The 27,783-nt window shown below is 36.3% G+C and overlaps 1 protein-coding gene across 2 annotated transcripts in view; it reads left to right on the forward strand.

Annotated features, from left to right (window-relative positions):
• The first annotated feature begins 4,620 nt into the window (after positions 1-4,620).
• Mfn1 (mitofusin 1) overlaps positions 4,621-27,783 on the forward strand; it is a 40,390-nt gene continuing 17,227 nt past the window's right edge. Inside the window, exons 1-9 of one of the 2 annotated variants that reach the window (XM_005330280.5) lie at positions 4,621-4,757; positions 5,924-6,042; positions 8,203-8,338; positions 13,049-13,211; positions 15,045-15,169; positions 16,777-16,885; positions 18,674-18,781; positions 22,049-22,202; positions 22,957-23,024. In XM_005330280.5, the coding sequence (XP_005330337.1) occupies positions 5,931-6,042; positions 8,203-8,338; positions 13,049-13,211; positions 15,045-15,169; positions 16,777-16,885; positions 18,674-18,781; positions 22,049-22,202; positions 22,957-23,024 (975 nt within the window). In that variant the 5' untranslated portion in view covers positions 4,621-4,757; positions 5,924-5,930. Of the gene's footprint in view, positions 4,758-4,827; positions 5,060-5,923; positions 6,043-8,202; positions 8,339-13,048; positions 13,212-15,044; positions 15,170-16,776; positions 16,886-18,673; positions 18,782-22,048; positions 22,203-22,956; positions 23,025-27,783 lie in introns of those variants that run through there. The other variant, XM_005330279.5, reaches the window with a different exon arrangement.

Here is a 27,783-nt window from a genome sequence, read left to right on the forward strand (position 1 = left end):
ATTTTTTAGTTCTCGGCAGACACAACATCTTTGTTGGTATTTGGTGCTGAGGATCGAACCGGTCTGCACACATGCCAGGCGAGCGCGCTACCCCTTGAGCCACATCCCCAGCCCTTTCTTTCTACTCTTTCTTTCTCCTCTTTCTTCTCTTTCTTTCTCCTCTTTTTTTCTACTCTTTCTTTTCTTTCTTTCTCCTCTTTTTTCTACTATCTTTCTACTCTTTCATTCTTCTTTTACTTTCTACTCTTTCTTTTCTTTCTTTCTCCTCTTTCTTACTACTCTTTCTCTTCTTTTTTATCCTCTTTCTTTCTACTCTTTCTCCTCTTTCTTTGTACTCTTTATTTCTCCATTTTCTTTCTACTCTTTCTTTATCGTCTTTCTTTCTCCTATTTCTTTCTACTCTTTTTTTTTAAAGAGAGAGTGAGAGAGAGGGGAGAGAGAGAGAGAGAGAGAGAGAGAGAGAGAGAAAGAGAGAGAGAGAGAATTTTTAATATTTTATTTTTTAGTTCTTGGCAGACACAACATCTGTGTTGGTATGTGGTGTTGAGGATTGAACCCGGTCCGCACACATGCCAGGTGAGCGCGCTACCCCTTGAGTCACATCCCGATCCCTTTCTTTCTATTCTTTCTTTCTCCTCTTTTTTCTCTTTCTTTCTAGTCTTTCTTTCTCCTCTTTCTTTCTACTCTTTTTTTCTACTCTTTTTTTCTACTCTTTCTTTCTACTCTTTCTTTCTACTCTTTCTTTCTACTCTTTCTTTCTAGTCTTTCTTTCTCCTCTTCTTTCTACTCTTTCTTTCTACTCTTTCTTTCTACTTTTTCTCCACTTTCTTTCTACTCTTTTTTTTAAAGAGAGAGTGAGAGAGGTGAGAGAGAGAGAGAGAGAGAGAGAGAGAGAGAATTTTTAATATTTTATTATTTAGTTCTCAGCAGACACAATATCTTTGTTGGTATGTGGTGCTGAGTATCGAACCGGGTCCGCACGCATGCCAGGCGAGCGCACTACCTCTTGAGCCACATCCCCAGCCCTTTCTTTCTCCTCTTTCTTTCTCCTCTATCTTTTTCTTCTTTCTCCTCTTTCTTTCTTCTCTTTCTTTCTCCTTTCTTTCTCCTCTTTCTTTCTCCTCTTTCTTTCTACTCTTTCTTTCTCCACTTTCTTCTCCACTTTCTTTCTCCTCTTTCTCCTCTTTCTTTCTCCTTTTTCTTTCTCCTCTTTCTTTCTCAACTTTCTTTCTCTTCTTTCTTTCTCCTCTTTCTTTCTCCTCTTTCTTTCTACTCTTTCTTTCTACTCTTTCTACTGTTTCTCCTCTTTTTTTCTCCTGTTTCCTTTTCCTCTTTCTTTATATTCTTTTTTTAAAGAGAGAGTGAGAGAGGAGAGAGAGAGAGAGAGAGAGAGAGAGAGAGAGAGAGAGAGTTTTAATCTTTATTTTTTAGTTTTTAGCAGGCACAACATCTTTGTATGTATGTGGTGCTGAGGATCGCACCTGGGCTGCACTCATGCCAGGTGAGTGCGCTACCACTTGAGCCACATCCCCAGCTCTTTCTTTTTCTCTTTAACTCAGGAGTGCTTAACCACTGAGTCATATCACCAGCCCTTTTTCATTTTTTTTTTTTAATTTTGAGACAGGGTCTCTCTAAGTTTCTTAAGGCCTCACAAGTTGCTGAGACTGGCTTTGGACTTGAAATCCTCATGCCTCAGCCTCCTTAGCTGCTGGGATCACACACATGCATCACTGTGTCCAGCTCTTTTTCTTTTTCTTTTAACATTTTTAAAGATATTTAGCAGAAATAATTAACATGTTCTTTGTGTGCATATGATTTTTGTGTGGGGAGAGTGGACAGGGAGAGGAGAAAATTAGTAAATGTTTAAAATACCATGAACCAAATGATTCCAGTTTATTTTAAAAATCACACCTAGGGTTTTACTATGTTACTACTAATAAAAGCCACCTTTTACCATATATCTGTAATTCTAGCCAATGGACTAGCCTGTTTAATAAACAGTATATAGGTCTGAGGATGTAGCTCACTAGTATACACAAGACCCTGGATTTGATCCTCAGCACTGCAAAAGCAACCATAAGCTACAAAAGCCCTCAAATAGACAGTGTGGAATCTCTCCATGAGTAGTGCCCACAGTGACTGAAATGTCCTTCTAAAATGTAAATCAGACCTGGGCTCCAAATTTTCCAACTGCTTGATGTTGCATTTACAAGAAAATGCAAAATTCTAATCTCAACCTCTAGGATTCCACATCTGCCTACTTCCCTAAACTTATTTCCCTCACTTTCATTTTCCTTCCCTCTACCCCAACCATACTAGCCTCCTTTCTTTTCATCAGCCACACCACTGTCCTTCCTATGAGTCTTTGGACTTCCTGTTCTAACTATTTTGGGCATTCCTCCTTCAGATATTTCTAGGATTGGCTTCCTGGGGAAAAGTTCCTGGGAAATGTTACTTCCTTAGTAAGAATTCAGCCTCTTTCTCATTTTTCTTCAGAAAGTCAATCTCACTGCCACTGGGGATTTTTTTTTCTTCAGAGTAGTAAGCATTATCTGAAATGATCTAATTTACTGTTATTTTGTTTATTGATAAATCTGTTCCAATAGAACAATATTTTTTATTGGTTCCAATAGAACAATATTTATCTTGTTCTTATTGTATGCCCATCAGTACTCTAATCTGAAAATCACAACACATGAAGTAGGTGTTATCAGTATTCTGATTTTATAGATGAAATGCCTGTGATCCAGACAGATTAAGTGCCTTCACTTGCATCTCATTTGCCAACTCTGGAACGAAATACCCACGACTCTCTGTTGAGTCACTGTATAGACCACCAGCAGCAGTCACTTTCCATGGATGTGAGAAATGCACTGTCAGGGTACACTCTGACCCAGTGGATAAAAACCGGCAATTTAATTCCCTGGTGATTCTGTTATATTCAAATTCGGGACCCCCAAAAGACCACCAGAGTCCAAGATCGATTTAAACAGCCAAGAGGTGTTTATTTTGAGCTAGCTCGGTCCTTCGCCGCACACCGCAACTGGTGACGCTGAGAGGCTCTGAGCCCAGGGTTTGCAGCAGTTTTATACATTTTTTGGAGAAGGCAGGGACCCCCACATACATCATAGCATCTCCTAGCAAATCATCACACACCACGTGAAAATCAAATAACAATTCTAAAACATGATTAGCACATTCACTGGCGGGAACAAGTTGGGTAGGTGTGATTGGTTTCTACAAGAGGGGGAATCATTTGAACTGATTGGTTTAAGCCAAGAGGGTTTAAGCCTGCTGAACTACATGGTTTCCCAACACCATAAACTTCTGGGAGGGTCATCTGGCAACCCAGGTATTTCCCTGTCTCATGCTGATTGGTGGCTGCTAGGGGGTTGCTATGGGTCCCCACCTAGCCTGACTGAGTCAAGGACACCTGGTGCAGCAGATCTCTCCTCTTATTTGTAGATAAACAATTTAGCAGGGTGGGAATGTGCCTAGGAGTGCTCTGTGGGTCTTTCCAAGGACAAAGGTCATGTCCCTTCCCTTCCTTGGACAGGCTTTGCTCTGAGGTAGAGGCTGGTTTTTCAATTCCTAATGTTTAAGAATCACTAGTCTAAAGAATGTTGAAGCCAGAATTAGACAGGTAGTCAGTGAGTCAGGTTGGATCTAGGAGGCCAATTTTGAGTGAGTCTGGGAAGTTAGAGACTGTTCCCTGAGGGATTTCATCAAGAACTGACCCGTGCTCCAACCTGTTGCCAAGATAACCTGTCCCAGGAGTTTCCCTTCCCCCACGGGGACCTATAAGCTTGTTAATGTGTCCTTGGCTACACCACCTGGCCCTTCCCCTTTCAGCCCACCTGTTTCCCACCTTTTAGCCATCCCACTGAGCATTCCTGGGCCTAGTCACATACACAGGAAGGAGAAAGATATGGGGGGAAAGGTAGGAGAACAAAGGAATCCTAGGACATATAAAAAGGGTAGGACACCTGGCTTCTTGGGATACCAGGATACCAGCTATGGCCCCCCTTCTCTCTCTAGAAGTCTATCTATTTCCCTTTGGAGACGATGAAACTGTTTATAAACCCTTTTCAAATAAACCCTGCTTCATATGCTTGCCTCTGCATGCTTCTCTAATGTTCAAACTTCAACATATGGGGAAGCACAATTAGCCACTGATAATTGGTGCTATCAACGTCATATTCCTAAATCTCACCTTTAATTTCTCTCTCTCTCTCTCTCTCTCTCTCACACACACACACACACACACACACACACACACACACACACACACACTCCCATTATTGGAAAAACAGGTAGTAAATCACACAAAAACAGTAGTGGAGAGGTCAAAAGGTTTTCCTTTTGTTGTTGGCCTGCCAAACATAAATCCCTCTGCTCACTCAGTTAAGACCCCCACTTTTTTCAGTTGTTTCTGAATAGTCACGGGAAGCTAGCCACACCTAGGCTGGGCAGAGCTTGGCAGACATTGAGGGAGGAGGAAGGAAAAGCACACTTCTGAGAGAAGTCCCTGCCCACAACAACCCTTGTCTTCTGCCCTTAAGAAAAATGGCGCCCCATGTAGATGCGTTTCCGGCCACGGATCCCAACATAATAGGAGAGGGCCAGAGACCGGAAGTAACCGCCCTTTTCCCCTCCTCCCGCCTCCCCTCGCCGTCCAGCCTCTATAGGGAGGATGAGGCAGCCTGGGGGCTGTGGCGGAGCTGCGGTTGCCGGGTGACAAGTTTAAGAGCTGGAATGTGAGTGCCCGCTGCCTAGACCGGTGGTTGGTTCACGACACTTGGGGTGACCTTCGAGCGGCCAGGGACAAGGGGCGGAGAGTTAATTGTTGGCCGAGCTCTCTGTGACGGGGCTCGGCCGCCGCCGCAGGTCCTTCGGGGAAAGAGGGAACTGGGGTCCGGCGGGGCACACGAGGCCGAGCCCCGGGACAGCTAGGGGTTCCGGGCCGCGTCCGGCGCGCGGGGCGTGCGGGGTCTGGCCCTGAACCTGCGAGCTAGGCACCCGCGCCCGCGGTGTCAGACATGGAAGGCCTTTCCCCAAGGTAGGTGTTCGCGCCGCGGAGCCCGTGGACGTTCCCGCCCTGCTTTCCCACGCAGCTCCGTGGTGCGCTCATTTCGTGACCCTCAGGAAGGATCCCGCTTCTTTGGGCCACCGTGGTCCATTCCACGCACACGCCACGAACAAAATGAGCAGTGATTGGAGTTTTTTCGTAAGAAGCTTCCAGGGAGGAAATTAAAAAAAAAAAATGTACATTCCTTGAAGTTTTTTTGGTACTTCGGCTGGGAGCAGGAGACTCCGTTAAGACTTGTCTTCTTGTTTGTTCTGATCAAATACTTCTGAACGTCAGCACTGCATTGTGATCTTGGGATTTTATTTCCCTCCTCTCACCTAAAGCTCTGGTTGGGAAACTTAATAACTTAGTTATTGTTGGGAACTTGGCTTCCTCTTACTATCCCAATTCCTTGATACACTTGAGTCACGTGCAGTCACGATTTAGCCACGGTGAGTTTCATCTTCTCCAAAGGGAAATAAAGTAGAAATTGCAACCAAGACTTTGGCCAATAGAGTTCATCTATTTTATCTATTTTAGTGAGATATCGCTCAAATGTAGCCTGTAATTTCTGACTAAAATGCTAAAACGCTTTCTGCTCAAAAAACAATTACCTAAAAGTATTTTGGCAGTTTTAATTTATTTCATCTGGGAGTTAAGGAATGATGTCAGAATGTGAATGTCATTATTATACAGTTTTGATCAGTGCTTCCCCCCCCCCCCAGAGACAAGGTCTTTGTGTTGCCCAGGCTCCTGGGTGCAATTGATATATCCACCTCTGCCATCCAGGTAGCTGGGCCCATAGGTCAGTACCAGTACTAAGTACCGCTTTTATAACTTTATTTCTTCCTTTAGTAACATAATGGCAGAATCGGCTTCTCCACTGAAGCACTTTGTGCTGGCTAAGAAGGCAATTACTTCAATATTTGCCCAGTTACTGGAGTTTGTTACTGAAGGATCACATTTTGTTGAAGGTTAGTTCCTCTTAAGTTCTTAAAATGATTACTGTTAAAAATATGTAAAGGTACTTTATTATTTCAACTCTAGTTATTAAACTCATTTTGGACATTGTTCTGTATACTTTGAGGGAGTCCGTAATTAATAAAACCCATTTCTGCTCTCCAGAAAATTAAATAGTATTAACAGTTAAGGAATAAGTGCTTATATGTAAAGTACTATTTATTCTAGGCACTTTATTATATTAATAACTTCTTCAGTCCTCATATCACCACTAAGGTGGTTATAATCATACTCATTTTGAAGTTAAGGAAACCAAGGCACAGCAAAATTAAGCAGTTTGCCCAAGACTACACAGCCCTTAGTGCCTAGTGAAAAATAGGCAGTCCACAGTCATTATACTTATTTTCTTTCCCAACTTAATTAAACCAAGACCTCAGGCCCTAAATTTTCCTCTTACATAAGGCAAAGTTACAGTGCAGAAAGGGTAAAAGGAGTTTTCATAAAATTTAATTTTCTTCTCATTCTTTTCATGGTACTGGGAATTTGAACTCAGGGACAATTTACTATTGAGTTACAGTCCAGCCCTTTTAATTTTTGAGATGGGGTCTTGCTAACTTGTTAAGGCTGGCCTCAAACTTGGAATCTTCCTGCCTCAGTCTTCCAGGTTGCTGGGATTATAGATGTAGATGTGCCCCACTGCCCTTGGCTAATTTTCATAAAATTCCTTATAACTGTTCAGGCAAAGATGGTAAGGAATGTCTTTACAGGATATACTAATTTAGAAATAACTATTGAAATTCTTCTAGCTTTTAAGATTGTGTGTCTATTAAGTATACAATGAAAGGGGGGAATTATTATATAAAGTACTCTGATGACATGGGGAAACATTTGTTAGGTTGATAGAATCATACCTTTTTCTGCCTTATTCTCCTAACCCTCCCTCACCAGATTTTGAGCTCAAATCTCTTCATCTCTATCTCACTTTGTCACTAGCACCAAGTTGACACAGTTCAAGTTCTATTGTTGAATGAGGAGGAAAAAATTACTGGTATAGTATCTTTATGTTTCCAATTTGGAAAGAATTTGAGCTGGCACAGTGACTTCTTTTTTTTGTTTTGCACAGTGACTTTAAGTTTTTTTTCCTAAAAATGTTGATAGAAAGTGACAATGAGGTTAAAAGTAATCTGTGATGAGTCTAATAAATTGAGTTAGTGAAAAGGGCAAGATTTGAATCTGAATTCATTTTTACTGGTTCTAGAACCTCAGAAAAAAGTGTTGCAAAAAAGACAGATCAGGAACAACAAAAGTAAAATGAAAAAGTGTAGTAGTACTTTAGCCAGTGCTATTTACCAAATTGCACATATTTTTATTAATGTATAGAAAGGTAAAATGAGATGGAAAATTTAATTAGACAAGCACTGAGTAAGTTTTAAGTGGCACTGTTTGTCTCTAATTAGGATCATTTAGATAGGCAAATGTCTTTACTTTGGAGAAAGAGTTGATAAGATTGCAAATATCAGTTTATCTCTTACTCCTAAAATAAAACAAGTAGAAAAAGTTGTTCTGCTTTTAAACCCAGGCTTTTCTAGCTCCCTGGTGCTTGGAAGAGCAGAGGAAGAGGAAGGGTTGAGCTAGAGTGGGCAGGTGTCATTAAAGCTATGAAGTGGGATTTAACTTGTAATTCTCTTTCCTCTGCCTTTTCATGTTGAGTTAATTGTGTTGCTCCATCCCTGTAGGAAGCAGAACAAGAAGTGGTAAGGTTACAAGGTCTTTTTTAGCCTGGAAACTGAACCATATCTTAATTTCTGAAGGGTTTTTGTTTAAACTCTTATTTCTTAATGTGTAGGCCCAGGTTCTCAGCTTTCAGTTAGTTGGAAGAGTAACAGGTGGTTATTAGATTTTTGTTTTTCTCTTTGGAATTGGATTTTTATGTCAGGTAGATACTTTGTATTTTTGAAATCTAGATGAATAATAAATTCTTGCAATTTTTAATGTCTGAAATTCTTTTGGGAAGTATTCTTATGACCCATTGCAACAGGGCATGGATCTTTTACCAAATACTCATTAGACTATGAGCATTTTTATTTTTCAAATATTTTAATATAGAACAAAGCTAATATATAGTTTTAGGTGTTCCACTGAATGGTATTTCTAATATCATTTCAATTTTGCAGCAACATACAGGAATCCAGAACTTGATCGAATAGCCACTGAAGATGATTTGGTGGAAATACAGGGGTGTAAAAATAAGCTTTCTGTCATTGGTGAGGTGCTGTCTCGGAGACACATGAAAGTGGCATTTTTTGGCAGGTAATCCTTTATTATTTCTTCTAAGGTAGGTTTCTAGAAATCAGCTTTTCTTGGTCATATCCCCAGCTTTGTCTGATGTTCAGCAAGTTATATTAACCCTCCCTTCCCACACACCCCAACAGTTTGTACCTGTGTTAGATCTGAAAGCTATTAGAATGTAAAGGAATTTCTCAGTGTAATTGTCTGGAATGATAGAGTAATCTCTGCCATAGTCTACACATTAATTTAATAATCAGTTAATGGGCTGGGTAGTAGAGCACTCACCTAGCACACTCAGGGCCCTGGGTTGATTTGTAACACCTTAAAAAGAAAATAAAATTAATAACTCCCTGTATATTGTGTATTCTGTTAGGCATGAGAGGTGCGAAGACAAATGACTAACTAGCTCCATACTTTTTTTCACAAACATGCTTTATCCTGTCACAGGAGAAGAGATGTCTCAAGAGAAGGATCCTGAGGATCCTTCTCTCCCAGAAGCAGGAACTCAGCTTAGAACTAGTTAGGTCCAGAATGATAAAAAAAAAAAATTTCAGCACACACCAGGCAGAGGCATACACAGATTTATTTAGGAATGCAGATACATGTTCAAAGGAGAATGTGGGCCATCTGAAGTGTGAGAGATGCACTTTTGGGGTTCTTGGCTCTTTTATATGAAATTTTGTTAGTGGTGGGTATGGAAAGATATGTAGGGATGATAACAGTCTAGTGCTCGATCGCTTATGGTGTTTTGGTCATTCTTAGAATCCTTAGGTCAATGTGGTGTTCATTATCTGATCAATAATGTTGGAAAGTTTCTCTAAATTATAAGTTTTTCAAAATATTATGTCTCTTTGGCTAATCTGGTGGGCTGTTTAACAGTGCACAAGGTAATTATCATAAGTGAATTTATGGTTAAGATTTACAAATTTAAGATTTATAGATTTCCCAGAAATTTGGGAATGGTAGCCTGGGAGAAAGATTGACTTGGTGAATGAGAGGCCTGGAAAAATATTCAGAACTTCTGAATTAAAATTTTATTTCCTTGCCCTTCCTTTCTGTTTCTCTTCTATTTCTTTTATTCTATCCTACCTCAGTACCAGTAGGAGCATTTATTTACTGAACTAACCTCATAGGTCTTCTACTTTCCATCTAGGACTTTTGTACTTGCAATTTCCTCTGTCTAGATTACTCTGCAGATTTCATCCTAAATATTAATACTTCAGAAGCCTTCCCTTGTTACTCTGTCAAAGAAATTCCTTCACAATTCTTTTTTTTGTTGTTGTTTTGTTTTGATGGGATTGAAATGAGTGATGCTTAACCACTGAGCCACCTCTCCAGCCCTTTTTATTTATTTTTTTATTTTGAGAGAAGGCCTTGCTAAATTGCTGAGGCTGGTCTGGAACTTGAAATCTTCCTGTCTCAGCCTTTCAAGTTGCTGAGATTACAGATGTATGCCACTATACCGGGCATTCAGTCATTCTTTCTTTTTTTAAAAACATTTATTTTTTAGGTGTAGATGGACGCAACACAGTGCCTTTATTTTTATGTGGTGCTGAGGGGAGTGAACCTGCGTCCTGCCTGTGCTAGGCGAGCCCTCTATTTTTGAGCTACAATCCCAGCCCCTCAGTCATTCTTTCTTGAAGCACCCTGCTTGTGTCTTTCAAAGCTTTTTACAAAGTTCCATTATTTTGTGTTTTCATTTTCTGCTTCTTCCACTTGGCAACAAGAGTTTGATAGTGAGATGGCTCCATAAAAGCAGTTGTACCTCAGATTAGGGTGGAGTAAGAGTGGGAAGAAGCCTCCTGAAGAGGCAGTGACTCAAGCTGCACTACTTGAGAAGGAGAAATAGGTAGGTCCAAGCAGCTGGTCCTTGATTTACCATGGTTCTATTAGTGATTTTTTTTTTTTCTGACTTCTTTGTGGTACAAAAGCAGTGTGTACTCAGCTGCAATTACCTTTTGAATTTTGATTTTTTCCTGGGCTAGTGATGTATGAAATAATACTCTCCAGACTCAGGATAGTGGCAGCAAGCCACAACTCCAAATCAACCCCATGATTACAAATAAAAACAACTGTAGTCTATATGATGGTAAACTATAATGTTGAAGAGGTTAGATGCATTAAGTGAATTTTCAACAACATGGTATTTTCAATTTACTATGGGTTTATCCGTGTATAATCTCATCATAAGGTGAGGAACATCTGTATTAGCTTTCAATATGAAAAGGGTGGTGTCTTGAAAAGGAAAGACAATGAATTAGGGAGAGGATGAGAAACCTTTCATGAACAAGATTCTAGACAGATAAAAAGAAAATTAGAATTGGGGGGCTGGGGATGTGGCTTAAGCGGTAGCGCGCTCGCCTGGCATGCCTGCGGCCCAGGTTCGATCCTCAGCACCACATACCAACAAAGATGTTGTGTCCGCCGAGAACTAAAAAATAAATATTAAAAAAAAAAAAAAGAATTGGTACACAATGTAAACAAAAATATTTGCTCTATTTACCTCCTGGTACCAGGGATTGAACCCAGGGGCACTGTACTATGAAGCTACATCCCTAGACCTTTTCATTTTTAAAAATTTGAGACAGGGTTTCCCTAATTTGCTGAGGCGGGCCTTGAACTTGCAATCCTCCTGCCTCAACTTCCTGAGTAGTTGGGATGACAAGTGTGTGTTGCCTGGATATAGCCAGAAATATATTTGGTCTTTGAACCCTGGTCCTGTCACAGAGTTCCTAAAACCCTTGGAATTTCCTGAGTTGTAAGAATAGCTTTTCTTATTTTGAATGAGCCTCTTATGAATAAACCTGAGTTTATGCTAATATAGTGGCTTAGGGTGGAGCCCCTGCCTACCTGAAGGATGGGATCAGTCATCAGAAAGACTAAGTAATAAGAAGTTTGGAACTTTTAGCCTCAACATACCAACTTCCAGGAAGTTGGGTGGCTGGGGGCTGGAGATTAAGCTCCCTAAAAACTCGGAATCCAGATTGATGAGGTTCCAGATTGCTGAAAGTGTTGGCAGTGTTGAACATCCCAAAAGGGAATGGATACTTTCCCTCCTACTTTGCCCTATCTAGTTCTTCATCTGACTATTCATCTGTCCTTTATAATATCCTTTTAATAAATGAAGTAAAGTGCTTCCTTGAGTTCCAGGAGCTGTCCTAGCAAATTATTGGACCCAGGAAGTGGGTTTATGGGAACCCTAACTTAAAACTTTTTTGGTCAGAAGCACAGACCATAATCTAGAACTTTTAATTTGGTATCTAAATTGGGGGATGGACTTGGGAGATTAAGCTCTTGACCTGTAGGATCTGACACTATCTCTAGGCAGATAATGTCAGAAATGAATTAAAGGACACAACATTGGTGTCTGCTATAGAATTGCATGGTGCCTTTGGGAAGGACCCCCCCCACCCCCAACAATTGTTTTTTTCTTTAATGTTTGTGAAGACAAGGTGACAGTTGTCTCCAGTTTCAGTGCTCATAAGAATCATTCTGGGAGCACTACCAGACTCTGATTCTGTAGGTTTACAGTGTATCTTAGGAATCATTAGTGGGCTTACCCGATGATTCTGATGGGGATGGGGGGACCCAGACTGTTCTTGAGGATCACTGCAGCAAAGCTTCATGCAGTCATTAAAAGGATTAATTTTGAGAGAGGTCATCTGTATCATTGTAAGATGTATGTAGTGGCAATGGGAGCACTGTTGAGATAATTAAGATGAAGCGGTTCCTTAGGGAGGAAGTGAGGAGCAATATCCATAACACAAGTAGAGTATGACTCTTAGACTGGGAGAAAGAGGTGAAGCATGTACCATAAACATGCTGTTTTTTGCAGTGAAGCAAAAGGCTCTGAATAATTTCTGGGTTTTGAGCTGATTGGAAAGCAAGCTCTGAAAGTGGTATGAGGTGTTCTTAGGGTTTCAGTGTCTTCAGAAGTATAAGTGCATAATAGATTATCCCAAACTTAGCAAATTAAATATAACCATTTTATTATGTTCACTGATTCTGAGTCAAGAATTCAGACAGGGCACAGCAGGGATGTCTTGTCTTTCCTTGTTCCATGGTATCTGGAGCCTCATGAAGATTTGGAGGAGGTTTAACAACTGAGTTTTAGAATCATCTGAAATCTTTTTACTCACATATCTGGTACTTGCCTGAGAAGAGTAGAAGAATAGGGCTTTCAATTAGAGTATTTAGCTGGACCTTTCTGTTTAGCTTGACTTCCTTGTAGTGCCGCAGATTCAGAGTAATTGAACTTCTTACATGGCAACGCTCCAAGTGCATGTGATCCAGTGAACAGGCCAGAAGCTTCATTGCCTTTTATGCCTTGCCTTGGAAGTCACCCAGTGTCACTTCTGACGTGTGTTATTTGTTGAAGCAGTCACAAATCAGCCCAGATTTAAGATGATAAGATATTAGACCCCATTTTTATAATGGGAGGAGTATTACGGAATTTTGACTTGTGATTTGAAATTTCCACAAGAACTGAGAAAGAAAAATTAAGGATAGATAAATGAAAAAGGTGGGGTTTGTTTTCTGGTGTTCTCTGCTCCTACTTTAAATATACATTCTTAATATTTAAGTGAGGTTAACTTTTTTTTTTTTAACAAAAAATACAATCTGATGAACTTGCAATGAAATTGGAATTTTGAAAAAGTTGGTGTGAAACCTAGTGAAAGAATTAACTTTTTTACTGTTAATGTTTTGTTTTTCATGATTTTGTATATTTAGAACAAGCAGTGGGAAGAGCTCTGTTATCAATGCAATGTTATGGGACAAAGTTCTCCCTAGTGGGATTGGCCATACAACCAATTGCTTCCTAAGTGTTGAAGGAACTGATGGAGATAAAGCTTATCTTATGACAGAAGGATCAGATGAAAAAAAGAGTGTGAAGGTATAGTATTTAACCCTTAGCAACATGGTATACCAGCATCAGTGTCCTTGAAGTTTTAAAATTGTATAAGATGGCTACATTGCTGAAGATGGAAGTATTGTTAATATTTTTATTCATAACTTTTAAAGGCATCATTGATATTTTAGTTCTTGTAAAAGTCTTTTGCTTCAGAGTGAAATTATTGAAAGAATAAAACCTGTCCTTAACTGTGTTTTACTTTAGGAGTAGTTATTAGCCATATTTGTAAATAAATGTTATAGATTTATTAAATAAGGACTAATACAATTCCTTAGCTTTCACAAATTGATTTATTTCTCCTTCCCTCAGTCCCTTCCTTCCTTGACCTTGCACATGATAGGCAAAGGTTCTACCATTGAGTTAATCCCCAGCCCTTTCACAAATTTCTTCCTTTTTTTTTTTTATTTAGTTGTAGTTGGACACAATGCCTTTCACAAATTTCTAATTCAATGTCACCATACTCCTTCCGCCAATAAAAGAATAAAGTAGAAATTAGGTTGTAAGATGTTAACTCTGAGCTGAAAGGAATTGGTAAGGCAGTGTCTCATTTTAGATACCCTTCCCCACCTTTGGAGATTAAACGTAGGGCCTTACACATGATGTTTATGAAAGTACAAGTGCTATCCCAGTGAGCTACACTCCCAGCCTAGTCACCTTATCTTGTGTCTATAGATCTCTCCCAACACAGAAGTTCAGTATTGAAGATTCTTGCCATTTTAGGTTTTGCTAAACTGAAGGTAAAGTCATATGTCTAGTTCTATGGGTTTGCTGTTTGACTTAGTATTAGAATAACGGTCTATATTAGTTTACCTCCTTGGACTGATTGTACCCTTCACTTTTGTTATGAGAAAAAATTATGTTTATGAAAATACTTTTCAAACTTTTAACCTGTACAGGAATCACTAATATTTTGTAATTAGGATTTTTACCAAGCCATAATTCATACTTATTTGTAGCTTTAGATTCTCAAGGGAAAATATGTGGTGAGATATTTTAAAGAAATTTTCTTTTTTCCTGATCTTTGTTCTCTACTTCCAGTTTTGTTCCTTCATTGCTTTATTCCTCCTCTCCCCTACTCCCACATTTAAATTTGTTAACCTCAAGTAGAAGTTTGCTTTACAATATAAATAAACTTTGATTCTTGTACTATAGTAGTTTAGAACTTAAGTTTAAGTTATTATGAGTGTTTATCTTAAGCACTTATAATAACTTAAACTTCATCACAATTCTGTTAGATAGGTACTTTTGCTATCATAATTTTATTAGCCTGTGCAATCTAGCTCAGTGATAAAGCTCCCCTGGGTTCAATCCCCAGTACTGAGGGAAAAAAAAAAATTATTTGACTTTTTATATTGCTTCCACTATTCCTATAGGGATTTTAAAACTATTTTAATAACAGTATCTCTTCTCATATTTCTTTTTGATACTCATCAATACATATTGGTTTTAGAAGAGTCAGAGAATGCAAATAGGCCAAAAGAACAAAGATTACAAAATAACGATTTGTAAAACCAGTGTCACTTTTAGGAGTTGTATAGGATTCCATTGCTAGAGTTCAATTTGTTGGGTCACTTAGAATATTTCCAACCATAATGATTTTGTAAGATAGTATGAGTAAACTTTTTGAAGGAAACCATTTTTTCCCTACTGTATTATTTCAAAGCTGAGGTTTCTTAACATCGCTCAGATGTTTTTATTTCAAATTATTTGAAGTTCTGTCTTTTGCAAAAATGATATTGTGCCAAATCAGAATATTTAAATCTTTAAAAAGTTTTTATTACAAGTAAAATTTTTTTATTTCCTCTCCTGCTTTAGACAGTTAATCAGCTGGCTCATGCCCTCCATATGGACAAAGACTTGAAAGCTGGCTGTCTTGTGCATGTGTTTTGGCCAAAGGCAAAATGTGCCCTATTGAGAGATGACTTGGTTTTAGTAGACAGGTAAAATTACATATGAACTGTTTTTTCTCTGGGTATATGTTTATTTAATAAAATAATGCTGCTTATAGCATGTGGTACACAAAACATCAAATGTTCAGTTGCTACTTGGTCTCATTTCAGAGTGTTGGTTTCTGTTTTCAAGTTGTATAGTCTAATTTTATTAGAAGAAATTCTAAAAGATAGTCATTTTGGGGGGGTTCCTTAAGACAATTTTATAGTTTGGATAAATGATTGGAAGTTACAAATTGTCTAACTCTAGATATCTAGAGTAACAACTAGATATATAGAGGTAATAACTTTAAATATTTTTCTTAGCTGTAGTGACTTGATTCTTTTTGTATCATGCATGTGCCTTACTGGGGAATTGAACCCATGGCCTTGTGCATGCTAGGCAAGCATTCTACCCCTGAGCTACATCCGTAGCTCAAGACTTGGTTTTTTGTTTTTTTTTTTGTACCAAGGATTGAACTCAAGGCCACTTAATCACTGAGCCACATCGCCAACCCTTTTTTCTTTTATTTTAAGATGGCCTCATTAAATTGCTGAGGCTGGCTTTGAATTTATGATCCTCCTGCCTCAGCCTCCCAAGCCATTGGGATTACAGGTGTGAGCCACCACACCTGGCCTGTGACTTGGTTCTTCAGTTACCCAAAATAGCTTTATTGGAAAACTCATAGAACTTTTTGTTTTTCAAGAGCTAGTAGAATGCTTTTGGATTTTTTTTTCAGTGCTCTTTGATTAATTTGCATTTATGACAGTTTTTATTTTTTAAATTAATTTATTTTGTGGTATGGGATTTGAGACCAGGGCCTTATGCATGGAAGGCAAGTGGCAAGCGCTTTACCACTGAGCTATGTCTCAGTCCCTGTGATGTTTTAAAAATTATCCTACTATACTGATTCTTAATAAAATGATTATCCATATCAGTTATCACTATCATTAGCTAAGAAAGGTATTTAATGTTTTTAAAAATTTTGGTGTGTTCTTTATTCAGTTAAAATTTCAGTGTTTTATATAAACCATTTGTTTTTGATGATGGGCTTTTCTTATTGGAAAAGTGTCTCATAATCAGTGGGATAACTCAAAGGAGAGAGAAGATTCTTGTGAAATCAAAATATTTTAAATATAATATTAAGTCAATTTTGCTTTATTTCATAGCTGAACTATATCCATAATCCCACCAGTCAAGATATACAACAGGCAAATCCTTCACTGTAATTTTTATAGTATAGATGGTATATTAAATTTATATCTACCAGAGGGTATTTTATTTTTTATTATTTGTGCTTTTAAAAGCACTTAAATCTCTGAGCTGTCCCAATATACCTCTTAGAGCCTCATTTTTTTATTATCTATTAGCCTAGTTTGTTTTGTTTTTCAGTACTTATTTTATTTTTCAATCTTTTTGAACATAAACATTAAGAAGATTTAAAAATTGATCATATTACTTGCTTTGTCAAAAATTACTATTAAAATTTCCTAGGAATCATAGCAATCATGGTCCTTTAGGCTTCAAATAAAACATGAAAGTCTAAACAAAATTGTATAACCTAAATTTTCTTTTTAAAAAAATTCATATAATTCAATCTTTATTTCATTCCTATTAGTCCAGGCACAGATGTTACAACAGAACTGGATAGCTGGATTGATAAGTTTTGCCTAGATGCTGATGTCTTTGTTTTGGTTGCAAACTCGGAATCAACACTAATGAACACGGTAGGATTAATCATATTACTGTGTTTGGGGTCAGTCAACTAATTTATATTCATTTTAATTCCAAAAAGTGAGTGAAATTCAAATCATGTATTAGAAAGAAATCTAAAATTGGGTGAATGAAAGCATTTGTGTTTCCATAGGACCATAAAGCACAAACCACTCCCACTTTCTACCATTTATCAGGCAAAGCTTTTCATATTTTCAGTTTTGTTACCCTTTTTCAGCTTTACCTGTATATATTGTAGGTGCCAGTTTACCAGGATACACTTTAGATTGCTATTAAATTTAGATTATCCAGGATATCTGTCTAGATTTTGGGGATTAAACAAAGGACCTTACACATGATGTTTATGAAAGTACAAGTGCTATCCCAGTGAGCCACACTCCCAGCCTAGTCACCTTATCTTGTGTCTATAGATCTCTCCCACAAACACAGAAGAAGTTCAGTATTGAAGATTCTTGGTCCTTTGTTTATGGGGTTTTTTTTTGTACTGGGGACTGAAGGACTGAACGCAGGGTGTTGCAAATGCCAGATAAGCACTGAATTACATCTCCAGCCCTTTATTTTTTTGGGTTTTTATGTTGAGACTGGGACTTATTAAGTTGCCCAAGGTGGCCTTGAACTTGTGATTCTCCTACCTCAATTCCCTGAGTAGCTGGAGTTACCATGTACACTACTATATTCTACATTTATGCTGTTCTTTTTTGGGTTTTTTTTTTTTTTTTTTTTTGGTATTAGGAATTGAACCCAGCAGTGCTTAACTACTGAGTCATCCTCAGCCTTTTTTATTTTTCGTTTTGAGACACGGTCTCTCTAAGTGACTTAGGCCTCTCTAACTTCTTGAGGCTGGCCTTGAACTTGTGATCCTCTTGCCTCAGCCTCCCAAGTTGCTGGGATTGTAGGTGTGTGCCACCATGCACGCCTAGGATTTATACTGTTATTTACCCATAATTTGTCTACCTCTGAAATTTCCATCTTTCAACAGTCTCTGTTAATAGTGCTTTCAAGGCCATCTTTTATCACCACTTCCTTCTTTATGGAGTTCTTCTTAATTTGAACTAGATATAGTATTTGTGGATTATACCTTTCTCTGTTTATGATTTGATTTATGTAAGTAGTTTACATTATCATTAATAACTCTTAAAAAAGATTTTAGGGCAGCTCAGGAGGCTGAGACAGGAGGATCATGAGTTCAAAGCCAGCCTCAGCAAGGCAAGGCACTAGACAACTCAGTGAGACCCTGTCTCTAAATAAAAAATACAAAATAGGGCTGGGGATGTGTCTGAGTGCCCTTGAGTTCAATCTCCAGTACCAAAAAAAAAAAAAAAAAAATAGATTTTAGGTAGCTTTTGAGAGCAAGGATTATTATATCCAACATTTCCAATTATATCTTGCATGTAGTAGAGTCTGATAAATATTAGTTAAATTTCAAAAGGACTCGTGGCAGGAGCAATAGCAGTTATCACTTTTGCCTTATATGTTAATTTTCTCATCTTTGAAACATTTAATGTGCATATGGTGTTTTGGGATCCTTTATCAGTGGATGTTAATCATTATTGAGTAAATGGTTCAAGTTAAAGTAAAAATTTCAAATAGAAAGTATCATTTAAAAGTGAATATACTGTTTTTTAAAAATATTTTTATTTGTAGATGGACACAATACTTTTATTTTTATTTTATTTTTATATGGTGCTAAGGATCAAACCCAGTGTCTCACATGTGCTAGACAAGCACACTACCACTGACCTATAACTCCAGCCCTACTGTTTGTTTTTAATGTTTTCCAGGAGAAACATTTTTTTCACAAAGTGAATGAACGACTTTCCAAGCCTAATATTTTCATACTGAATAATCGTTGGGATGCTTCTGCATCAGAACCAGAATATATGGAAGATGTAAGTTATTTTTTTCCTGTAAATTTTTAAATACAGTCATGTCTGAGAATACTTTCAATACATACTTGTCTGAGAAAAGTATGTCATAGAACATTATAAGAAATATTCTCTTGTGAAAAGAATATGATTACAGAATATCTAAAGTTGATTAGTGATAGACACTAAAATATTAAACTATTTTGAAGAAAAATTGTGTTATAAAGTACTATCTAATCATTTCAGTACTTGAGAAACTTTTTCTTTTTAACTTTTTATTGAAGTATAAAATAACAGAAAAATACAGAGATAAATCATTTAAGTATCCAGTTCTTTGAATTTCATAAGTTTAACACTCCTGTGTGAGAGTCCAAATAAAAAAAACCAGAAGATTCCTAATACCCAAAATCCCCCCTCATAGTCTCTCCTGTCCTCTTGTCTTCTCTCCCAAGAATTAAATGCCTAAAATGACTTCTAACACATAGATTAATTTTTCCAGTTGTTCAACTTTATGTGATAGAATTGTGTAGTATCTACCTTTGTGTCTGTTTTCTTTTGTTCAACAGTGTGTTTGTCCTATGCATCTGTGTTATACAAAGTTGTTTATTCTCATTGATATATGGTATTGTATCCTGTAATTATTTTGTTAATAAGAGAAAATAAACTGTTTATGTTCTGATTTCAAAATTAAGAGAGCTCATTTTATACACTCTGATTGCATTTTCCATAGCTCATAAAAAACAAAAAGCTATAACTGATTATTTTTCTTCTAATTAAGGCTATAATGGGAGGCAGGTAACTGCGATTGAACTCAGGAGCATTCAACCTCTGAGCCACATTCTCAGCCCTATTTTTCTATATTAAGCTGCTGTATATTAGTAAATAACATCACTCTGTATATTCTTGTATGTGTCTTTTGGTGTCCTCTTTATGTGTTTTTGTTGGACGTGTATACACCAATGAGTCTTAGGGGGGATTGGTTGATTATGTCTTTCAGAGGATATTTGGTCATGTCTGAAGATATTTCGTTGTCACAACTGAGGTAGTGTATTACTGGCATCCAGTAGGTAGAGGCTAAAGATGTCATTTCCCATCCTGTAGCACAGCATAGCTACTCAAACAAATTTGACTGATCTAAGTTGTCACCAATGCAGAGATCTGTAAATGATGGATATATATTTAATATGTACATATATGTATGTATGTAGAATTGTTGAATTACAGGTTAAGAATATGGTCAGTTTCAGTAAATGCAGCTCAAGAGTTCTCTAAAGTGCTTGTGCATTTTATATTCCTATCAGCATATTAAGAACTACAGGTAGTTTACATCTTCAAAACTCTTTTTTAATCTGGTATTTGGCCTATATCATATTAATTTGTTTGATACTAGTTTTTCTGATTTTAATAGTGTGAGTTTATTGTAAAAAATTTAGAGAATAAAGGATTAAAAATCTTCTTCTACCACTGTTTACGTGTTAGATAATTTGCTTTCATTCTCCTCCCTATTGGAATTTTGCTTAAGACAGTTTTGTTTCCTGATATTATTAACTGTTGTACTGATACATTTTTAAATTGGGGTCTCACTTAATCATTGTAGACTTAGGAAATAACACTCCAAATTGTTCTTCCCCACGTAGTTCAACGTTCCTCTTAGCTTAATTTTCATACCTCTTAATAGATCTCTATTAGCATAATGCAAAAGGCTAATATTAGATCATAATTTCGAATTCTTAATTCTCATTTTAGTATCTTTTGTAGTTGTTTGTTACTGGGGATTGAATCCAGAGCTGCTTCAACTCTGAGCCACATCCCCATCCATTATTTTTTATTTTGAGACAGGGTCTTACTAAGTTGCTTAGCTTTGCTAAATTGCGGAGGTTAGCCTTGAATTTGCAGTCCTTCCATCTCACGGATTGGAACTGCTGGAACTATAGGAATGTCCCACTGCCCCTGGCTCATTTTAGTATCTTAAGCCTAACTTGTAAGTCTAGTACTTAGCTAATACATTTTTCCCAACCTTAATTCCTAGTGTTCCTAAGACAATAAACTGTTTATGTTCTGATTTCAAAATTAAGATAGCCTCATTTTATACACTCTGATAGCATTTTCCATAGCTCATAAAAAACAAAAAGCTATAACTGATTATTTTTCTTCTAATTAGGGCTGTAATGGGGGGGGTAACTACAATTGAACTCAGGAGCACTCAACCTCTGAGCCACATTTCCAGCCCTATTTTGTATTTTATTTAGAGACAGGGTCTCACTGAGTTGCTTAGCATCTTGCTTTTGCTGAGGCTGCCTTTGAACTCATCATCCTCCTACCTCAGCCTCCCAAGCTGTAATTTAATGATTTCCATTAAAAATATCCATTTTAATATCCATTAAGAATTTTAAAAAATTTCCATTAAAAATACCAGTCTTTCTTATTTACACACACATACAAAATAGCTTCATTTTAGCCAATTTTTTGTAGCATTTATTTTCTGATTTCAAAGGTATTAATAGCTTCATTGTTGGAAATTTAGAAAATAAAAGAATAATAAGGACCAGGTGTGGCACCATTTGAGGCAGGAGGCTCACAAGTTCAAGCCCAGCCTCAGCAATTTACCAAGACCCTCTCAGAATTAAGTTTGAAAAATGATCAGGGGATATAGCTCAAAAGTAAAATATCCCTGGGTTCAGTGTCTAGTAGAAGAGAAGAAAAGGAAAACAAGGAATAAATTAAAATGCCACTGATTTTTATGGGCTTTGCCTCTCTGGTGCTATAATTAATTTTTTTGGAGGAGGTACTGGGAATTGAACTCAGGGGCACTCGACCAATATGCCACATCAACAGGGTCTCACTGAGTTGCTTAACGCTTCAATTTTGGTGAGGCTGGCTTTGAACCCTCAGCCTCCCTAGCTGGTGGGATTGGGCATCATCACTGGGCCCAGCTTGCCACTATTATTAATTAATACACATCTATATACTCATTTTTTTGTAATAAAATCATGTATATCCTTAATACAGATTTGACATTTCCATGCCATTAAATATTAACATTTGTCTGCAGTATGATTTATAATGGTTGTATAATATTTAATGTTTTGTTAGAATTTTAAATATGTTCAAAAGGAAGATAATTAAAGATTTCTTGTCAAGTATTGAACTTTATTTATTAAAATGTTCTGGATTTATTAGGTATATGGGACTATTCCTATACTATCATTGTAAATGAAGTATAGTATAGATCTATGTTCATTGGTTATGTTTATTTAAATTATTAGAATTCTTTAATATTCTTCTTTGTAGGTACGCAGACAACACATGGAAAGATGCCTGCATTTCTTGGTAGAGGAGCTCAAAGTTGTGGATCGTTTAGAAGCACAAAATCGTATCTTCTTTGTTTCAGCAAAGGAAGTTCTTACTGCTAGAAAGCACAAAATACAGGGGATGCCAGAAGGTGGTATGTATTAATAATAGGTTTTCCTTTTAAATATATATATTAAAAAACAATATTATGCTGGAAATCTAGCTGTATACAGTAGTCCCCCTCTTATTACTGTGGTTTCAGTAATCTATGGTCAGGAATGGTCTGAAAGTTTTAAATGGGTAATTTTAGAAATAGACAGATTGTTAATTTTAAATTGTACACTGAATAGTATTATGAAGTCTGTCCATTCCAGACAACATGGAACATCCTTTTGTTCAAGGTTTCCATACACTACTCAGCCATCTTGGTTAACATGTTGATTGCTTAGTAATCACAGAGCTTATATGTTCAAGCAACCCTTATTTTACTTAGTAATGACCCCAAGAGCAAAAATAGTTACTCATGCCCGCAATTGACATACACGAGAGAGATACTATAAAGTGCTTGTTTTAAGTGAAAAGTTAAAAATACTAGATTTAATAAAGAAAAAATATTGTATGCTGAGATTGCTAAGATCTACGTAAGAATTACTCTTCTAACTGAAATTGTGAAGAAGAAAAAGAAATTTGTACCTCCAGCTTCAAAAGTTTCAGCCTCAGTGCATGATAAATGCTTGGTTAAGATGGAAAAGGCATCAAATTTGTGTATATATGTGTAGATAAAGTTTATACGGGGTTCATTACTACTTGCAGTTTCAGACATCCCCTAGGGGTCTTGGGACATATTTCTCATGGATAAAAGGGATTGATATATTAGATTTAAAAAAGTCTTTGCCTGTATATTACAGGTGGGGCACTTGCTGAAGGATTTCAGGCAAGATTACAGGAATTTCAGAATTTTGAACAAATTTTTGAGGTAGGAATTTTGTCAATGTATCAAATAATGCAAAACTCCTGAACTGGCTGGAGAGTGATTATAACTTCATTTTCACTATTAATCTTTCAATAACCTCTGCTGTTATTTAGTGTAGTTACTGACACAGCAAGTGAAACAAGGAAAGTTGGAAGAAAGGAAGCCCAGCAAAATGGATGATCTGTAAGAATTGAGAGTTAAAGATTATAATTTCTTCCTTATTCTTTTTCCTTATGTATTTATAAGTGAGAAAGTTTTTTCATTATTGCTTGTGTTGTGCAATGTATGAAATTCTTGGTGTTCAGTTATTTGAAGCAAGAGCAAACAAATGTACTTGCTGTTGAAAGGAATAGAGAGCAAAGTGAAAATCATGCTCGTTCTCTTTTTTTTTTGATACCATACTATTCATGGAGATATATAGGACATGTTTAATGTCATTTGATAAAATTTTACAACATTTCTAAAGTGTATTGCAACCTATTCATTCTCCTCTTTTTGTATCAAGTGTTCTGAACAAGTGAGTTAATAGAAAATAATTAAGATACAGCTCCAACATTAGGAATCTGGTGGGAAACTACCAAAGTGTGTGAGTGACTGATGTGTGTGTATAGTATTGGGGAGAGAAGATAATTAATCTCTTATAGTGTAGGCACTTGAGTATTCAGAGACATTAAAAATCCTACATTTGACTAAAAAGTTCTTAAGATATTAATCTTCTAAAACCTTCCATAGCCCTATTTAATATATTACTGCATAGATTCCATATCAACTTCTCACTTATGAATGAACACAGAGACTTTAAAATTAGAAATCTGGCATCTGTAATTATTCCTCTTTCTAAGTGGTAATTGCCTTAGTAGGACAGACTTGAAAGTTGAATGTGCTTGGCAGAATTTTAAAAATTTTAAAAATTTGCTTACTTTTTCCTTATCTTTAAATTGATAAGAGGAGGAAAGACCTTTAGACATATGAAGACAAAGTATTTAAAAGAAAACTCACTATATGCTACCTTAGTAAGAACTCTACTTTTTCAGAGGTTCCTGCAATATCAGTAGATGTCCTCTCAAGCCAAGCCATAGGATACATGGATTCCCAGTTATTCGTAGAATACTGTTTATTTTCTTTCCTTTTTTTTCCACAAGAGAATTGATACTTTCCTCATGCTTTCCACTTACTTCATGCATGTGGAAAATGTGTTGAGAGAGCATCTATTGTTCTTTTTCCTTGTCTGTATTTATTGACAAGGAAAAAATATATATATACATATATATATAGTGAATGTTTATAATTCTTTCTTCTACCAAATCATACTATTTTGTCCATTTACATATCTTTCATATTGATTCATGGTACACCTTTTGCTTTCCCAGAATATCTCGAAGGGGCAGGAAGGAGAGGAATAAAAGATGTGTGCTATAGAGCACTGGTTCCCAAACCTAGCTGATTATTAAAATCACATGAGTTACTTTGGAGAACTGCAGGCACCTGAGGTTCCCAGAAATTTTGATCTAGTTGGGCTGGAATTGGCCTAGGAATCTATGTATAGTCAAAGTTCCCCAAGTGATTGCAGTAATCAGGTAGATTTGGGAACTAGTCTCTTATTATCTCTCTCTCTCTCTCTCTCTCTCTCTCTCTCTCTCTCTCTCTCTCTGTGTGTGTGTGTGTGTGTGTGTGTGTGTGTGTATTTATATATTTTGCAGTGCTGGGGATTGAACCTGGGACTTGAGCGTGCTATGCAGGTGCTCCTGTTTTTAGAAGAAAAAAAGTTTACTTTTGTTGTTTTAGATACACATTAATAACAAACTATACATATAATAGTATATGATCATCAGCTTCCTTATGTTATTAGGACATCAGAAAATTAACTTAATTGGCATATGATTACTATTTTGAATCTCAATCATTAAGTTTTAAAGGAGCCTATAAGATATTCTGACATGAGGGAATTTAAATTGGTTTATAATAGTATTTTTAGGGGCTGGGGATGTGACTCAAGTGGTAGCGCGCTCGCCTGGTATGGATGCGGCCCGGGTTCGATCCTCAGCACCACATACAAACAAAGATGTTGTGTCCGCCGAAAAGTTAAAAAAAAAAAAAATATATATATATATATATATATATATATATATATATATATATATATATATATATAAAATAGTATTTTTAACTTTCTGGAAAATTAGAGTTTCTGATAAATCTAGGAACTCTATAAGCTGTATATTTTCCCATGGAGATTCATTAGCATATTAGTCTGTCTTTTAATATCCTGCATATAAATGGAAAAAGCAGTTTAGGATACTTTTAATTAGAAAAAGATTGTTTTTCTTTTTTATATTTATTCATTATTGTGTTTTGGAATCAAAAAATAACTTATATTTACCAAATAACTTTTCAAGATCTTTTCATTTCTGTCTAGTCTAGCTCTAACATTGTGCTGTTATCTACGAATTTGGATCTTCATTGCTGATATCTAGATTTACTTCATCGAGGAACATAAATTTTACTTTAACCTTTTTCTTTTAAAATTCTTTTTATGCTTTTATTATAATTTTGTGGAGCTTAATTTGGCACATTTATGAGACAGCTATTTAAAATAAAATTCAAGTTGTGTTTTGGTTATTAAAAAATAAGTAGTTTACAATTCAGACATTTACTATTAGGTAATTATTGGTGGTTTTATAGAAGGAAACATCCTGGATTGTTTGACTTTGTTTTAGATATATATGGGATAGGAATACTTAAAATGCATACCACTAATATTTTGAAGATTAGTGAAAATGAATGATGTGTAAATGATATTCACCATGGGCAAAAGTGAAGGTAGACCAATCAAGAAATGAATGGGCTGAGTTGTCTTTATAAATGAATTTTCTTCACGTGCCCTATCCCTAAAGAAGTGAATTGTTCTGTATTTTATACCTCAAAATACTGAAGAGGGGAGAAAGATTAAAGGCTTTCTATTTGAATGAAATACATACATAATTTTAGAGACAGGGCTGAGTCTAAGTTATAAGTAGTACATTTATTTTTTTATTTTTTATTTTTTATTGAGGGTGGGTACTGGGGTTGAGCTCAGGGGCACTCCATTACTGAGCCACATCCCCAGCCCTATTTTGTATTTTTTATTTAGAGGCAGTGGGTTCATTAGCTCCTTGCCATTGCTGAAGCTGGTTTTGAACTTGCCATTCCTCTTGTCTCAGCCTCCCAAGCTTTTGGGATTATAGGCATGCACCACCCAGCCTGGCCAAGTAGTACATTTAATGAGCATGTAACATACTCATTTCAGAATAATAAATATAGTACTTAAGTGCCACGTGAATACCATTTAAACCTTGAAAGCTATTTATTTTTACAAAGGAGGGACAATAGTGAGCTTCAGGATGTAATTAACAATTTGTACTAGTTTAAATATATAAACAACTAAATATAATACTTTTACAGAAGTATCCATCTTAGGGAATTGTGATATAACCATAATTCTAAAAAAGTTATTGCTGGGTGCAGTGGCACACACCTGTAATCCCAGCACCTCGGGGCGATGAGGAAGGAGGATTACAAGTTCAGAGCCAGCTTCAGCAATGGTGAGGCAACTCAGTGAGACCTTGTCTTTAAATAAAATACAAAATAGGGCTGGGGATATGGCTCAGTGGTGGAGTGCCTCTGAGTTCAATCCCTGGCACTCTCCCCTCAAAAAAAAAAAAAATTATTATAGAAGATAAACATGTCTCCTATGAAAAATTGTAGTTACTGATATGGCCCAGGCTAGCATTTCTTAAATTGTTCAGACTGAATGTCTTTTCTATGTAAACCCCTATAGTTTTCAAATGTCACTATAGATTTTGACTTTCTGTGAAGTAAAAAAAAATGAGTTCAGTTGTAATATTATAATTTGATAAACTTGATGAATCACAGTAAAAATAAATTTAGATCAGTAATATTGAAAATTATATTGAAAATTAAAATATTGAAAATTCATATATTGAAAATTCAAGCAAAAATTTCACAAATAATTGTGTCCGTTACTATATGTGATGCATTCTGATGTACTTTATTTATAAAACACTAGTTGATTTGTACAGCTATTGATGGTTATGAGCTGCAGTTAGCTTGAAGGTGAAACAAATGGGCATCATTCAGACCAGTGTGCACCACACTGTCACCTAGTGATAATACTATTGTCTTTGAAGTAGCTATAGAGATTTTTCTGTAAATAACTTAAAATATTACCTAGGTTGTTAAATATTATTTTTCAAATTGTTGACATTTTACTCTGTAGAAGTCCTTTTTGCTAGCTTTATGAATCACCATATTACTCAACTAATTTTTTTTATATATATATTGGGGATTAAACCCAGGGTCTTATACATGCAAAGCAGGCACTCTACCAAATGAACTATATCCCCAGCCCTCATATCAACCAATTTTTTAAATTAATATTCTAATTCAAAACTCATTTAAGAACTTTATAGGTTATATATTATATAAGTATGAGAAAAATAAGAGAGATGGATTAAAATTATATAATATGATCCACATATGTAATTGTGATGTGGAAACCTTTTTTAACATTGAAAATATAGTGCCATTTATTTTTAAAATATTAGTTAAACCATGCCACATTACTGTGTAAAAAATACACAAAGATAAGAACTTGCTGTTAAAATCCTTTTTACTTTTGAAGCTTTTAATTTTTTTAAAAGCTTTGTAATTTTAAGTTGTGTATCGTATGTTTTTTTGTTTTATTTCTACCCTTGTTTCTGTT

This window comes from Ictidomys tridecemlineatus, chromosome 3, assembly GCF_052094955.1.
Source record: "Ictidomys tridecemlineatus isolate mIctTri1 chromosome 3, mIctTri1.hap1, whole genome shotgun sequence".
Classification (NCBI taxonomy): domain Eukaryota; kingdom Metazoa; phylum Chordata; class Mammalia; order Rodentia; family Sciuridae; genus Ictidomys; species Ictidomys tridecemlineatus.